Source organism: Galendromus occidentalis, unplaced genomic scaffold, assembly GCF_000255335.2.
Source record: "Galendromus occidentalis unplaced genomic scaffold, Mocc_1.1 scf7180000076574, whole genome shotgun sequence".
NCBI classification, from domain to species: Eukaryota; Metazoa; Arthropoda; class Arachnida; order Mesostigmata; family Phytoseiidae; genus Galendromus; species Galendromus occidentalis.
The window spans coordinates 260,787-275,065 of record NW_003804563.1 but is presented as its reverse complement, the minus strand read 5'-3'; the positions used below and the strand labels follow the sequence as shown (position 1 = coordinate 275,065).

The 14,279-nt window shown below is 52.0% G+C and overlaps 1 protein-coding gene across 1 annotated transcript; it reads right to left on the bottom strand.

Annotated features, from left to right (window-relative positions):
* Positions 1-2,849: 2,849 nt before the first annotated feature.
* On the bottom strand, positions 2,850-13,776 carry LOC100906293 (neuromedin-U receptor 2). Its single transcript, XM_029113324.1, has 12 exons — positions 13,668-13,776; positions 13,118-13,234; positions 12,801-12,939; positions 10,362-10,508; positions 8,416-8,601; positions 6,127-6,239; positions 5,574-5,708; positions 5,305-5,435; positions 4,729-4,984; positions 4,380-4,480; positions 4,029-4,204; positions 2,850-2,922 (listed from the first exon to the last, which is right to left on the bottom strand). Exons 2-12 carry the CDS (start codon positions 13,206-13,208, stop codon positions 2,850-2,852), a joined length of 1,548 nt encoding a protein of 515 aa, XP_028969157.1. The 5' UTR covers positions 13,209-13,234; positions 13,668-13,776.
* Between the last annotated feature and the right edge of the window lie 503 nt (positions 13,777-14,279).

Sequence of the window (14,279 nt, the reverse complement as noted above, 5' to 3'; positions counted from 1 at the left end):
CCACATGAGAGTATCCGGATCAACGATTGCACTTCTGCTATGATATCACTCGGAATCTCTCAAGGGACTCGTGTGGCCAAATGCCACGAGACTCACCCTAGGGCGCTCCTTCGGATGTGGAGTTCCTCATCCAGGGGCTATCACTATCCATCCTTATCCTATCTCGCGACCCTACGTTCGAAAAACGTTTCGTGTGTGGAAATTCTCATGTGAGTGGGTCTGCCCATACAGTCGAACTACTCCGGGTATAGAGAGCTCTCGATTGAAAAAAGTCTCGCGCACGAGGAATGGGACACCTCGCGTCCAAGGTTTCTTCAGACGAGGGATGTCGCACATACTGGGGCGCTCGTAATCGAGGCTCTGGATATCGATATTATCTCTTTTGAAAACAAGGCTAAGAAGCCCTGATTGCGAGACTTATCACGTGGAAGCTCCGTCTACGCGAGGGCTCTCATGCATGGAGGTTGAAGAGGATCACACCGCGATTTTTGTCGCGATGTCGATTCTCCATAGCGAATCGGTGAGGGCCGCAAGATGTCGCGAATTAGGCGAGGGATCGTCGGGAGAGAACACCTGATTTCAATCAATGCCGCTTTGCGTGCTGGCTTATATATAGGCGATTGGAGCTCCTCGGGAAGTGAGAAGAAGGTGAGTCCGTTAGCGATGGAATGAAAACTACATTCCCAACACCGGGAATGAGTGTATGCATAATTTTGCCCCGGGTGATAATACTGAAAGAGGAAAGTTTGCGGTTCAGAGAATTTGAGCTGCCCGGGTGTCCTGTTCATGAGTCTGAGGACCAGGTTCCTGACGAATAATTCATGATACTTGGCGAGGGCCACTGGAGGAGCCAGGCGAGAACTAAGTGAGCGGAGGAGATCCCTCTTAGTCAGTGATCACAAACGTGGTTGCGAATTCAGTTCGCCCTTCCCTTTTTGATCACAATTAGCGACTCAATGATCGAATTTAGGCACAATATATTGAAGAACAGACATGATTCGAGAAGCTCAGGAGAGCGCATTTCGTAGCTCATGATATCAGTTCTGCTCGTAGAAGAGCGCCACGGATGCTGCGCACTCCAGCAGAAATCCCTCGAGGGATTCTTGGGAAATTCTGCCTTTCGCTCCTCCGCATATCTGGAAACGTTCGCCCGGAATACTGAATCGCCTCCCATGTAGATTCGAGTTTCTCAATGAAGGCAGCCATGGAAAATGTCTCAGATTGGCTCGGGGGCATTGTGTGGAGTACGCCTCATCACTTTCAGGGAGACCCGACCTGGCACTATGATGAATCCATGCAAGCGGAGCTGAACACGCCCCATCGTATGGAGCTACAGGATTCTCGAACGAGTCCTTGAGCCCAGAGCGACTCCGACGCTCTAGTCGGTACCGCTCAGAATAGTCCGGTACACAAATGCACGTGAGCCTGGCTTTTTGTCAACCAGTGCGCTCCCGGTCCCAATGTGAGCAGGAGTCCTATTCAGAATCGGTGCACCCGAGTCGCATTCAACGGAGCGTCCGAGGAACTTCCGACCCCTTTCAGTGCCTGGGGGCTCATACATGGGGACGGGAAGGGCGATTGGGCCAGTTGCATTTTCCTCTGGCTCTTCCTTGAACCCTATCCCCGCGCAATAGAACCCTGCTAGAGTGACGACGAAATCGAGCTGAAGTCCCCTCCGAACTTCCTCCGATTCCGTGTGACCTAGGACGAGTTGCGTCAGGAGAAGATTCGACGTGATTCGAGTGGTTAGAGGAACAAGAGTCTTCATGCATGTCGGAGATGGCTTATGCAGGAATATTCTGACGTAGGCAGAAGGCGGTAAATACGTTGAGAGGATTCACCTGTGTATGTCTCCCTGAGCTGGCAAGTCCTTGTCGTATTTTATTTATCAGGCATCGGTGGGCGCCTTACCACTGGTTGATCAGCGGGTGAGCAAGCAGCAGGAGTCGTGACGCAGAAGCATCATCAAGGGAGACCGTGGGGAGGGCCCCAGGTACCCCTGCTCTCCCCTTTTGTATTCCTAGCGAGAGGGGGAACAGCAGGCGCAAGTGCCTGGAACAGCTCATGAATCTCTCCGACCGACTCGTTGCTGGGTTCTTTCGTCCTCGTTCAATAGCACGCGAGAGTTGACAGCTCCTAGTTATGCGCCCCAGCCGTGACGGATGCTCTCAAAGGTTTTTTCCGCTTCCCCGACTTCCGTGTGCTATTACGGTTTCGGAGTCGATGTGGTAGGTTCGACGTCCGTAGACACAACAAGCTTCGAGCATCCGGGGTCCTTATCGATTTAACATGGTGAGAGAGTGTTCCAACGGGAGCTCACACTGGCCAGGGAATATCGATGGATCGGCATGAATATCCGTTGAAAGATCGAGAATAGCGATAGCAATGTTTATTCGGCTCGCAACACACAGGCGAATTGAGTTCGTTCCGCGAGTCATTTGGGCATTCACAACGATTTGGCAGGGGAATCGTCGACAATCGTAACGATCCGCCCGGGAACCTATGAGTATTCCGTCATAAAAAATATAGCCAGAGCGATATTCGAATAGGTATTTTTACATCTACATATGTTCACTCCCGTCCTCACATCAGAGCATGTACAAAAATTTGCTTCGGACTCCATCTCAGTTTCAAGTCGGTTGAGCCCTTTCTAGGCAGCTCCATTCAGCTTGATACGGATCCGAGCAGAGCCCCCGAGGGATTCCAGAGAAACATCGGCGCGAAGCTTTGTCTTCCCGGGAGTCGGGACTCTCATGAGTCATTCTCACTGCGACTGATGACGTCAGACTTCTAGTCTGACGTCAGACTTCCGAAATTGGAAGCATTCACGGGTTGCAGAAATCGGCAGATCACACTATCGATTCCGAGAAGTTATCCGTTTGAACTGTGGTAGGGGAATTCGTAGTCAGGCCACTGATGCTCCTGGAAAGGAAGAACGAGAAATTCTCTCAGCACTCGAATCACCAGTAAAGGAGGCTCTGCTCGCTATAGGAATAATGCCCAGGTGGCTCTATCGGAGTGAGCTCATCTGACCCATGCATCAGTACAGTCGCGAATCTTCTGGAGAGGAGTTCGCGAGGAAATCCCAAACCGGAATGCGCTCCTCTCGCTCGTTAACCATCTCCTTCGAGGGAATATCAGGAGGGAATACTCGAATGTGTGGTCAAAGTTTGTTGTACTTTCGGCGACCGTGTTCCAGTGTAATTAAAGCAACGCACAACGCTGGTCCGACAGGCACGAAGAGAGAAATCGACAAGGCGACCACTAGGGTTCTCTACTCCGAAATTATTGGTCCTGCTAATGAGGCCAGTGTGCCGGATAGCCGGGCGGAGTGCATTCTTATTGGCGAGTCCCTTCTATGCTCAGTTACTTCACATCGTATGCTCCGGAGCCAGGCTCTCAATGCCCAAGAGACCTGCTTGCCATAGAATTTCTCTGACACGATGGCGAACCCAGTGAAAATACCGACGAGAAGAGATTTCCCACCTATTTCCCGCCATCGACGCTCGTCCCGGGAGAGGGGGTGAGATGCTGACCTTCTGCAGCCCTCTCCCCTGGGTTTTAGAGCGCGAAATCGAACATCCACGTGGGATCCGCGACAGCACGGTGCTCGAATCGTGAGAATCGATTCCAGGACTCGAGCTTGACTCCACACGTCGTCGAATACCAGCCGATCATTTTTTGCGCCGAACAGAGCTCGAGCGGCGAAACGACAATGCGACGGGAAACAAGCAATATAAATAGCTGTTGCGGTAATGACAGGGATTACATTTGCGATGAAAGAAATTGAGCGTTTGGCCTGCAATATCTCGCCTAATGCCGCGAGGCTATCTATCCCGGGAGCTTCCGTTGGTGCGGCCGCTGGGGAGGAACAGAAGGGAGAACCACGAACCAGGGAGAACAAGGGCAGGCGCTCAGCGGAAGGACCTGCAGAGAACTTCCGATCGACATCGGGGCAGCGATCGGATTACATACGGCGCGGCGCTCAGAAGCGGAACGCGAAGAAAATACATCTGTATGATATGTACCTGTAGTGTCCTCTTTTATGTCCTTTGGCTCCTTTCGAAGAATCTCTACTCTTAGGCACAAACAACGAGGTACAGGAAGTGCAGTCATGACACATGGCACTGCCAGCTGAAGCTCTTTTCTCCTCGAAAGCTCGTTGGAAAACCTCGTTCAGCTCGTTTTCATACTCCAATGCTTCCTGGGGAGGAAAGAGAGACTTCAAGGAGACGGGCAAGCATTCTCCGAAACGGTCACGCTCCCAAGCATGCTGGCTTCGACGCGTCGAGACAGTTCTCCTGAGAGCTTCAGATAACAGATGCGAGCCTCCAGTCTCTGATCGACATCGAGGAGAAAACATCTCGCGAGTTACTCACGCTGCTCAATCCACTAGTGGGGCTGTGAGATCTTCGGACGTGTATCGAACTATCCTTGACGGAATGACAGCCATAAATTAGGTTGCCTTCGCTCTGGGTACCTGTATGGAGTTTCAGTTCTTAGTGCCGGCTCTCGCGTGATGACCTTGCCTGAGTTCTAATACAAATTCAGTCTGATCGATCATCATCGTCGAGAGGATTCGAGCCCCTCAGACGAGAATCGCCCATGGGTCAAGCTCAATCGAGAAGTTCATTCGCACGAATGGGAAACTCCGAGACAACCGACGCCGGTTCTTCCGGAGGCTCAGCAGCGCCTGTCGATGCTTCTCTTTTACCTTTCCTAGCTTACCTGATAAACTATATTTGCGAATGATTGGAACTTTGATGTGGTTGTTTCCATGACTGTCTTGATTGTTGTCTTGCTTGGAGGTCCATTTGACCGAGGGCGTCGTGTGCTGCTTGGACGCGTGTTTCAGTCTCGACGGATTCTGCGCTGCTCCGCTGTGCTGAGAACTCGCCGAATGAGCTCTGTAGCCGTTTGCCCCACTGCGGATTCTTCCCCCTCCTCCGCCAGCTCCGCCTCCTCCCCCGGTGCTGTCTTCGCCCTATAATCAACGAAGGCCCCTCATTACTATTGTTCCTCAGTGCATCGCTCGTTTGAAGTGGTCGAGTGAAAGTGCCGAGGAAACCAAAGACTTGAATGCGGGAACTCCTTTCTTTTCGCTACATCAGATTTAAAACATTGATTCTGAAGCCTCTGACTGCGTCGAGCTTCGCCGGGCTCGGAGTCGCAAACGAGACTTTCTAGCCGAAGCATTGTCGGGACTGTGGTCCCCCGGGTCCATAAGTTTTTTTTTTTGTTGGCTAGCCCACAGACTGAATTCCCGAATTCCCTCTGCCGGAAGGTTGTGCGGGTCTGACTCACTTTCTGGCGGAATAACGAGCAGCACCCAAAACGGGGCGGGCAGAGTTTCTCTCGAAACGCTACGCGGAATCTGTTTGACATGATGCTGTACAGTATCGGGTTGATGGTTGAGTTCATATAATAGAAACACCCTGGAACGATGAAAAGACGATCACCATTTATTTTCCTTAGTCGAGTAAGGAGCATGCTTCCTACGAACGAATAACCACCTTCCCGGGCTCTTAATCATTTGCTAAGGGACATTGCAGAGAACACGAGAAGCAACTCACCGGCTAGCAGGAAGAGTTTTTGGTTCACGTCCCTCAGAGTGTTTGTCCAGTGGCCGTGCAGGGATACGTAGAGGAAGAGTAGTCGCTGTGAGTGGTACGGAGCCCAACACACGAAGAAGGCTATGACGACCGCGGCTGGAAAAACGAGCGGTCACGTAACAATTCCAATAAGTGAAGCCGCCTCCAAAGGCAGGCTGCCCACGCTTCCGTCGTCTTTATCGCGAATGGAACAAACGCATCACGAGGGAAAAATACGAGGGAAGGAACGTCGTTCAAAACCGTCGATTCCCGAGACTCGAGAGCGGAATGTATTGCATCGCGTGAAAAATAGAGCCTCTTATGAACTGCGGCTCCAACGAGGGCTGTACGATATAGTAATCGGGGAAGAACATTCGATCGAGTCTGCGGAATACGCTTGGAAGAAGGAACCCAGGGCCCAACTCCAGCCTGCACCGGGGCGAGTCTCAGGAAAGGACAGGATAAAGAGAAAAGACGACGAATATTCCCCACGGAAAAGTCACCCTCAGGCTACGAGCATCGAGAAGAAACTCACCCAACATCCGAACCACGGCTCGACGGCTCTTGGACCTTTCCCCGTCGCTTCTATGATACCGAGACTGACACTGGTGAGGCCCTGCGCTGTAGTCCGACGCCCCGTAATGTGATCTATGGACCTGTTCGAAAAAATTCAAATTTAATTCCGTCACCCCATTTCCATCGGACTCGAGCAATTCCCTCGCATAATGCGTAGCTTATATCGAGCCTCCTCGGTCTCCCTCGAGGAGTTCCTCCGCTGCGTCCACTGGCAATCTCTGACGCAGGCCGCTGGAAGCCTCCCAAACTCTCACTATGGAAAAATGGAACCGAACGCACGAATACGGCCGGCCCATTCACAAGAGCCCAATGAGGACTCCGTGCACGTAACGTGCCGTGGAATGCATAAATAGAATGTTGCTGGACGCACTAAGCCGACTGAGTCCAGCGTCGAGAGCAAAGTTTAGTCATTGTGGCCACATACATATATACTCGACCTTTCGCATGTACAGAGATGGAGGTAAACCCCTTATCCCGCGGACCACTGACGATATCTACCGAAACTTCTTAGTGCTCATGACTGAGTCCGGATCGGTGGAACTCCGGAGAGAGGACCGCACTTCACAATCGATAGACGCCGTATTGCTTGAGATGCTCCGGGAGCTCGATTGGAGGTCCTGTCGATTACTGTCTCTTAACAATTCTAAGCTGCGGGCTGCGATCGAGAGCCGCATCTCCTCGAAGTCCCTGGGGACGAGACGCGTTCCCCTGCGAGGAGTCGGACTTCCACCGCGGACACCGTGACGCCGAGGGGTGAAGCGAGGGAGACGTGCTCGAAGTCCTCGGTCGGAAGGCTTCCCGATGCGGGCGCAGCTGTCAACCAACCACCGATCAGACATTCAGAGGAATACTTGCGATCGACGCTTCAAAACCGCTTCCGATGGCGGCTCCGAATTGTGCCGAGAGTTTCTTTGTATGCGACGCATGTAACGACTGCATTTCCTATCAATGCTCTGTACTTCGCCGGGATATGCCCGGAGATTCCTGAACATTCTTCCGGTAGAGTCGATGGAGAATGTCTATGGAGGACGATTTGTCACAGCTTGGATTTATCGAGCCGAGATCCAGACGAGCTCGAGCTGAATCGCTATACGGGGTGCAGAACCTCTCCGCTGAGTCTTTTGTGCGCCGATAAGCGGGAACAGTCATCACGTAGAAAGTCCATAAAGAAACAGCATCAGCCCAGGAGTCTCGACCGAGCTACCTCGCTCAGAACCCATCTGATCTCTCGAAGGGATATCTCACTTCATCTACGTGAGAGATTTCCGCGCCCGAATACGCTCCCTCGCGGATCTCGAGGCCTTGATCAAATGACCTCATACTGTGTGAGGGAAGTGCGCGCAGTCAAGATGGAGCCGCGCCGTCCGTTTTGTCGGATCCGGACTACGAACCCGAAGCCGAGGGATATTTGTGGTGTCAGGTAGACTGCAGTTGCCACCGTTCGGTGTATCAGCTAACCGTCGGGAATTCGAAGTTCGAGATTAGTCTCCTCCGTTCTCCGGCTGCGGGACACCCGAGAAGTAGGAGGCCTACTCGCGGGTGTCCACCGCCGCGCTGCAGGACAGGTTTTGAACGCCTTAGTAGTCTCCGACGGTCTCGGATGACTTCACGGATCGGCTCTGGCGACGAGGCCAGCACCAGTGCTTACCAATCAACTATTATGCATCACACGAATCTCGAGAAGGTCACTCGCTGCCGCGGCTCCAAGAATCGGCATTCTCCCTTGTCGGAAAGTTTCGGAAGAAACCGTTGCGCTCTTGGTTTCGGATCGAACAAGTAAGAAGTCTGTCCTCGGTATCACTCATCTATGAGTTCCTTAAATGAGAATATCCTCTGATCCTCGTCCTGGAGTGATATGTGTACCCACTCCAGGACGTTGGTCTTCCCCGCTGCGGAAGCGGACGACGATGCTGTCGATACAGGAGGCTCGTCTCGCGCAGCCTTCGAGGAGGTTCACGTCGAGGTTGGGATTTAGGAACAATCGCAGCCTCGCGACTGCTCTGGATCAGTTCCTGCGTTATATTGATGCAGGACGCCGAGCCTCTCCGGGACCGTGGCTATCCGCTGCTCCCGAGAGACAGTGCTATTTGCCGCATCCCATGATGGCGAAGACAATTCTGTTTAGGTAATTGTCTGATTGACAGGAATGCTACCCCACCCATAAGTATGAATTCGCCGAACGCCGTTAATGCTGAGAGCGCCGAGAATCAATTCGGGAGAATCGAGTGCGAATTCTTCAGTATTAGACTCTGGTCGACTCACCTTGAGCGTTCTGTGGAGAGCCAATCCGATTCGTAAGTACAGTACGAGGATGATCGACAGAGGTGCCACGAAAAATACAAACGTCGAGCAGAGGAGCAGAATCTCCCACGAGCGGTTCGGCTCGTTGAAAGGAAGCCCACACCACGCCGACGCCGCTATCGGCTTATTGGAACTGGAAGGGAATAAATTTTGAGCAAAAGTCGCAAGGGTTCGGTCTTGCGATCCTCGGATTTAAGAATGACCCCGTCATCGATGCTTGCGGAGACAGATCAAACTGTTTGGGATAGCGATTCCGAGGGAGATGTGCGTGTACATAGATATATCTTCTTTTCTTAGATTCTCCTGTCGGAAAACGTCTGACGACTGCAGCAAAAACGGCGCTGTATCCCCAGAAATATCGCATTTGCATTCGAGCGAGAATGTTGTAGGATGAAGTACCGCAAGGACACGCTCGACAGAATGCCGCACCGTATTCCGTCATCTCAACCGTTAAGTGCCCCTCCGCGCGGAACCCTCGGGGTGAGCAGACAGAGTCGCTCGGGCTTTCTAATTATGCCTTGTCACGTATGTGTGTCAGACATGCTCGCGTGAATTGCATTCTCACTTGAATCGATTAAGCTGACGGCTCATCGAACACTTACGTTCTACGAAGCCTATTCGAGCGCGGTGTTTTATGGAGATGTTCTGCATACTTTGACCGTGGAATCAACAGAGTGGGGATCCCGAGAATGTTTTCCAGCTCCTCCACTTACGCTGTGAGTTCTGATCAAAAGATGTTTGGTTTGCCGAGGCTCGCTGACCCCTTCGGCCAGACGCATCATCGTCAGATTCAAATTCTATTTCAGCACAAGCGGCTGTTTTCTTTGTGAGCCACGATTTTTGTCCGGAGCAGCAGGTGAAAACACCCGTCAGAAACATGCCGAGAATGAGGGAAGCGGCAGAGCGTCTCCCTTTTGAGTGGTTCAGGAACTTGAAGTAATGCACGGTTTTTTCTCCCGCTTCACAACGACTTTCGTTCGCTAAAAATAACCCAATTGATGACGACCCGCAATGTACGGGCAGTCTGGCCGAGCAGGCTGTCTGAGAGGAACGCAAGACCATAACCCGGATGATGGCCGACTACAGCGGTCTGTGATTGCGACACTAATACAACTGACTGTGTGTGAGACCGCCGACGGCATTGAAAGAGAAAAGGATAGGAGCGGCGCGAAAGAGACGGACGCCTAGAAACGTTAGGCCCATTGTCACCGAAAAACGAATCAATTGATGTCGTGCGACTCGCTCAGATGAATTCTTTCACGCCATGAGTCGTAGCAGTTCAGTAGGGAGTGACGATATAATTTTCGCATCTGAACGAGAGTACGAGCGGCCCGATAAGAAATAATAACTTTGTCACGGTTCCTCGCCAACTCAGTCTCGGGATCCCGGACAACTCGGAGATCGCCATGACAGAAAGTCGATGGCGATCATTCTAGGCGTACGATTATCACTTATCACCCTGAGCGAATCGTTCGTCTCTCCGAGTGCCACCCCCCCCCCCCCTTCCCCCGAATTCGGACGCGAGCAGGGCGATCTTGTCGGTTTTGCGACTTTTAGAAGTTCTACGGCTGTGTCCAAGCTCCACCCTAGGCCGTGGAGCCGAGCCCATAAAACAATTCGAGAAGAATTTCGTGTACAGGTCGCTCGCCCCGGCTGTATATAGCTTGTTGAAAGCTTTCTAAAGAGACCGAGCGAGAGTTTCCTCCGAAACGCTTTGAAACATTCTGAGGGAGAAAATCTGTGGAAACTCGTAAACTTCGTATGCGTCTATTGTAAAGTGCTGAAATACTAGCTGTTGGTATAGGCGGAGCGAAGACGCGGCTCATTGCCGCCGAGGTCAAAGTGCACAGGAGACCCATATTCTCGGATACCGCCAAGGTAAGGGCAACTTACTCATATTTGAGAAAGTTCACGCCGGTGAAGAATGTGAAAGGAGAAGCTGCCAGGATTGAGAGTATCCAGATCAGTACAATGTTCCGAATAGCTCGGGTGATCTTCGACTTCGTCGGTTGGTGCATTGGATGGCAGATCGCGATGTATCTGGAAGGTTTCAAGAGTTATAATCAAGGACCATACATCTAATAAGGATTCCGGGCTTGCCCCTTTGAACTATTATTATCAAGACTGGGATACGATGTGAGATGTTATATCCCTCCTCCTTAGTTCTTCGACCGAGTGGGTCGATCCGAATTTCCCCTGACTCAGGGGACCCGTCCTTGATTTCGACTGGAGGTCTCCCCGTGCAGATATATCGCAGCAATATTTATCAAACGGTCGGACGTGATTTTCTTCTGAAGCTGCTCTTGGGAACACAAGGGCTCCACCTGAAGGATGAAGCCTCGAACCGATTCGTCAAGACGAGCTCGACCGTAAACCACCGCTGGCTCATCCCTGTGTTTGAAAGTCTTTCTCTGAATTAGCCTGCCAAAGCAAACAAAGCGTGGCCGAGAGCCCGCTTGCGTGGAACATACTTCGCTTTTAGCGAGGAATAGGAAGAGTTAGTTGGTATTGCTTGTGGCCGACCGATCGAACGAAGCATACGACTCGGATAAGGCCTGATGGTGTTTATTGGTAACGGGCGAAGCTCCCCTGGATCGCCGTCGACAGAACATACACACGGCCCGTGAACGTTGAATGGGCAGTCGATTTCCTTATCGTCAAGCGCCACGATATCACGTGACTGGAAACTCAATGCGAATCGCGCCAAGGTCGCCCGAGCACACGATTCAACCGAGTTGACGCGTTGGTGACTCGGTCAATTCCACGAGCACTCGCCGACGATCTGCTTTCAAGCCATTGTTCTGCGCTCAGACACCAATACACACCGTTCCCAGATGTACTCCACAATTATGGAGCCATATATCGCTCCCCGGATTAATGGCCCGCTGAAAGAACCTATCCGCGTAGGCTGGGGGCTCTGCCGAAGAATAAAATCCGGGCACTCGTTCTTCTGTGTGTGGATTCGAATGTCGGAACGAAGCAACATCAGCGTTCTATTCGATCCGAGTTTTTGTGCTGGAAAATGACACAACCCTATATTTTCCCGGCGATTCTGGATTTCTCCCGAACTGTAGCCCCGTCCGAACCTCGATCGCAGTTCAGCGAGCGATGATGATACCTTCCGCCTAAATCAGTTCACATTGAGCCATCCCGCTGAAATCGATCGAGCTGAAAGAGAAATTTCAATAGGCTCGGTCGGGTGCACCTCCGGATGCGGTGCGAGGGAGCCTCAGCTCTGCAACTGAGTCCACCCTCGCGATCTGCGTCTCTTATGTTAGGGCTCGCTCGCGGGAACAGGAGCAGAAGCTTCCTCAACTTTTTTCCCGGTCGTGTGGAGGTTTCTGAAGATGCTGCTTGTTTCACGCTTAGAAGTAGCGGCGAGGGGCGCAGCAAAGAGAAAATTGCGTCGAAAAAGCTTTCGTTCATCAAAGCTTTTTGTGCCTCCACTTTATTCACGAGCTCGTATGGATTGATGAAAGGGGAGAAACACCACGAACACGACAGCTTCCTGGAAAGCACAGACTTTCGAAGGCTCTCCAGTAGGGAGACTAATACAAACTAGGTGTTCCCGAGAGATGTGACTCTCGAACTCAATTAGACTTCCACGTCGGCGTCGGTCGCATCGGGCGCTCAGAATTCTGAATAGCGTGGCGCGACTGTTCTCATGCCGTCTTTCCTCAGCAAAAACTTTCTCTGAAAATAATCCCCAGATCTTTCCTCCAAGAAGAACAATTCACGAGATTCAGACTCGATTTGGACTCTCTCGCTGTGAGCTTCCTCGACGCGCAGGATTCTTCTCCATTAGGTCGTCTGACTGCAGGGGCTATTTCTCCGAAAAGACGAAATCGTTTGATGCAAGACCACGATTCGCTATTCCTCATCGCTAGCCCCGAAATGTTGCACTCGGTGACATATAGGAGGAGATTACAAAGGGCATAGAAGAAAATCGGTTCCCCGATGAAGTTTCACGTTTATGCGCAGCGTCTTCGAAAAAAATTGCAAAAAAGACCCTTGTGGATTTTATGTGCCTCGAGCAGTGCTCGGTGGCTGCACTCCTCCGACAGCTCCGCCACAAAGACCAGGGGAGGGGGGAAGGGGGTTTGGAGCTCAGCCGAGGCGCGAGAACAACATCTCGCTTTTGAACAGCTCGTCTACGCCAAAGCTTCTCGCCTCACGGAACAACGTGAGAGTCCTGAATGAAGCTCTTCGAACAATCGTACAGCTCACTCTTCTTCCAGACCCTCAGCACACCATAAGACACACACAGCGAGTTTAGCGGAACAGCGAATTCGCAAGCTCGTCACTGATGATACGGTGTCTATTTCAACGTACCTCTCCGTGCTGAACGTGACAATCGTCAAGATGGAAGCGTAGGCGCTGGCCTCCGTGACGAGGGCACGGAGGTCGCACATCGTGTTCCCGAGCTGCCACGGATACTGATGCCAGAAGGAGTAGAGCTCCATCGGCATCGCTAGAACCAAATGGGACGAGTTAGACGAGCGCATTTCCCGGATTCCGGTTTCCCCCACGGGCAACGAATCGCTGAGCCCGGAGCGAGCTAATCGCGACGCTTCCGCTTGGGAGAACTTCGTTCGGAAGGAGAAGAGCGCGCCGCGCCGGGAGTGCAGCGACGGAGAATCTCCACTTACCACATAACAAGGTCAGCATGTCAGCTATCGCAAGGTTGAATAGGTAGCAGTTGGTCGCCGTCTGCATGTAGGCGTTCAGTGCAATAACCATGCATGTACATACGTTGCCGACGATGCCTGGAAAATATGATGGAAACGGACTTTTATCACCGGGCTCCAGCAGCTGCGAGAGTGACATCATTTTCTCCAATATCCGAAACGTGACAAGGCGCTTCGAGACGTGGGATACAGGGTCGCACGAGACGTACGAGGCTCTCGACGCGAATCGCTACGAGAACCTGCTTTAGTTGAGGGCGTTCCAGGAAGCCTTTTTCTACGACACGTTCTAACGTAAGATCTTCCCCTACAATCGTAATATCGTCTACGTCTGTGTGTTCGTTCCAACGCTATTTTCGATCGTCTTGTTCTTTCAAGTTCTGAGAACACGGAGGAGTTCATCGTGGAGATCGAACCGTCGCGCTCCTCGCCGCATCGGTTTGAGATCCTTATGGAGTCCGCAATTCATTATTTCTACTCGAATGTCTGATTATTATGAAAAGGGTCGGCTCACCCGTGATGAAGATGAACGTGTAGATGGCAGTCAACGGAATGAGCCAGTTCAGCGGCAGAGATCTGGGACCGAGTTCGGTGAGCAGATAAACTTCTATGTCATCTCCTTCCCTCGGAGGTTTCCGCAGGGATACGTTGCTCAGAGCGGTCGCGGCGACCTCGACGCCGCTGATGTTTGTCGAATCAAACATGGCTCCAACCTCGCTTCGGCCTGGAACGAAATAATGATCCTGACTCGTGAGTCAGAGGGGAGCCGGATTTTCCTGAGAGCCTACGCGTCCACACACAGAGTCAGGGACGCCGCGGTCCGACTCTCGCGTAGCCCAGCGGACAAGACTATTAAGAAAATTGCAGTCTTTTTACTGCCGTCCTCGCCGGATACAGTGAATCGAGTCCTTGACCATGAAAAAAAGGGACTCGATATAAACTACGAGCAGGCGTAGTCTCTCGGCCGTCTCGGAACGAGTTTGCGAGAAACCTCCCACCGGTCGCGGAAAATATGCATTGAGTGATCGAATTCGACTCCCCCCTTCCCCTCTTCGTCCGTGTGGTCGAGAGAGGCGTAGACTCAGTCGACTTTCGATTGAGAAGGCGGCGGCGGCGGCAAGCGAGG

Coding starts and splice junctions, on each gene's coding strand:
- LOC100906293 (XM_029113324.1), bottom strand. CDS start 13,208: ATGGTTATTGCACTGAACGCCTACATGCAGACGGCGACCAACTGCTAC. Junction 10,509..12,800: donor GTCACGTTCAGCACGGAGAG/GTACGTTGAAAT, acceptor GAAACCTTCCAG/ATACATCGCGATCTGCCATC. Junction 4,205..4,379: donor CCACTAGTGGATTGAGCAGC/GTGAGTAACTCG, acceptor TTTCCTCCCCAG/GAAGCATTGGAGTATGAAAA.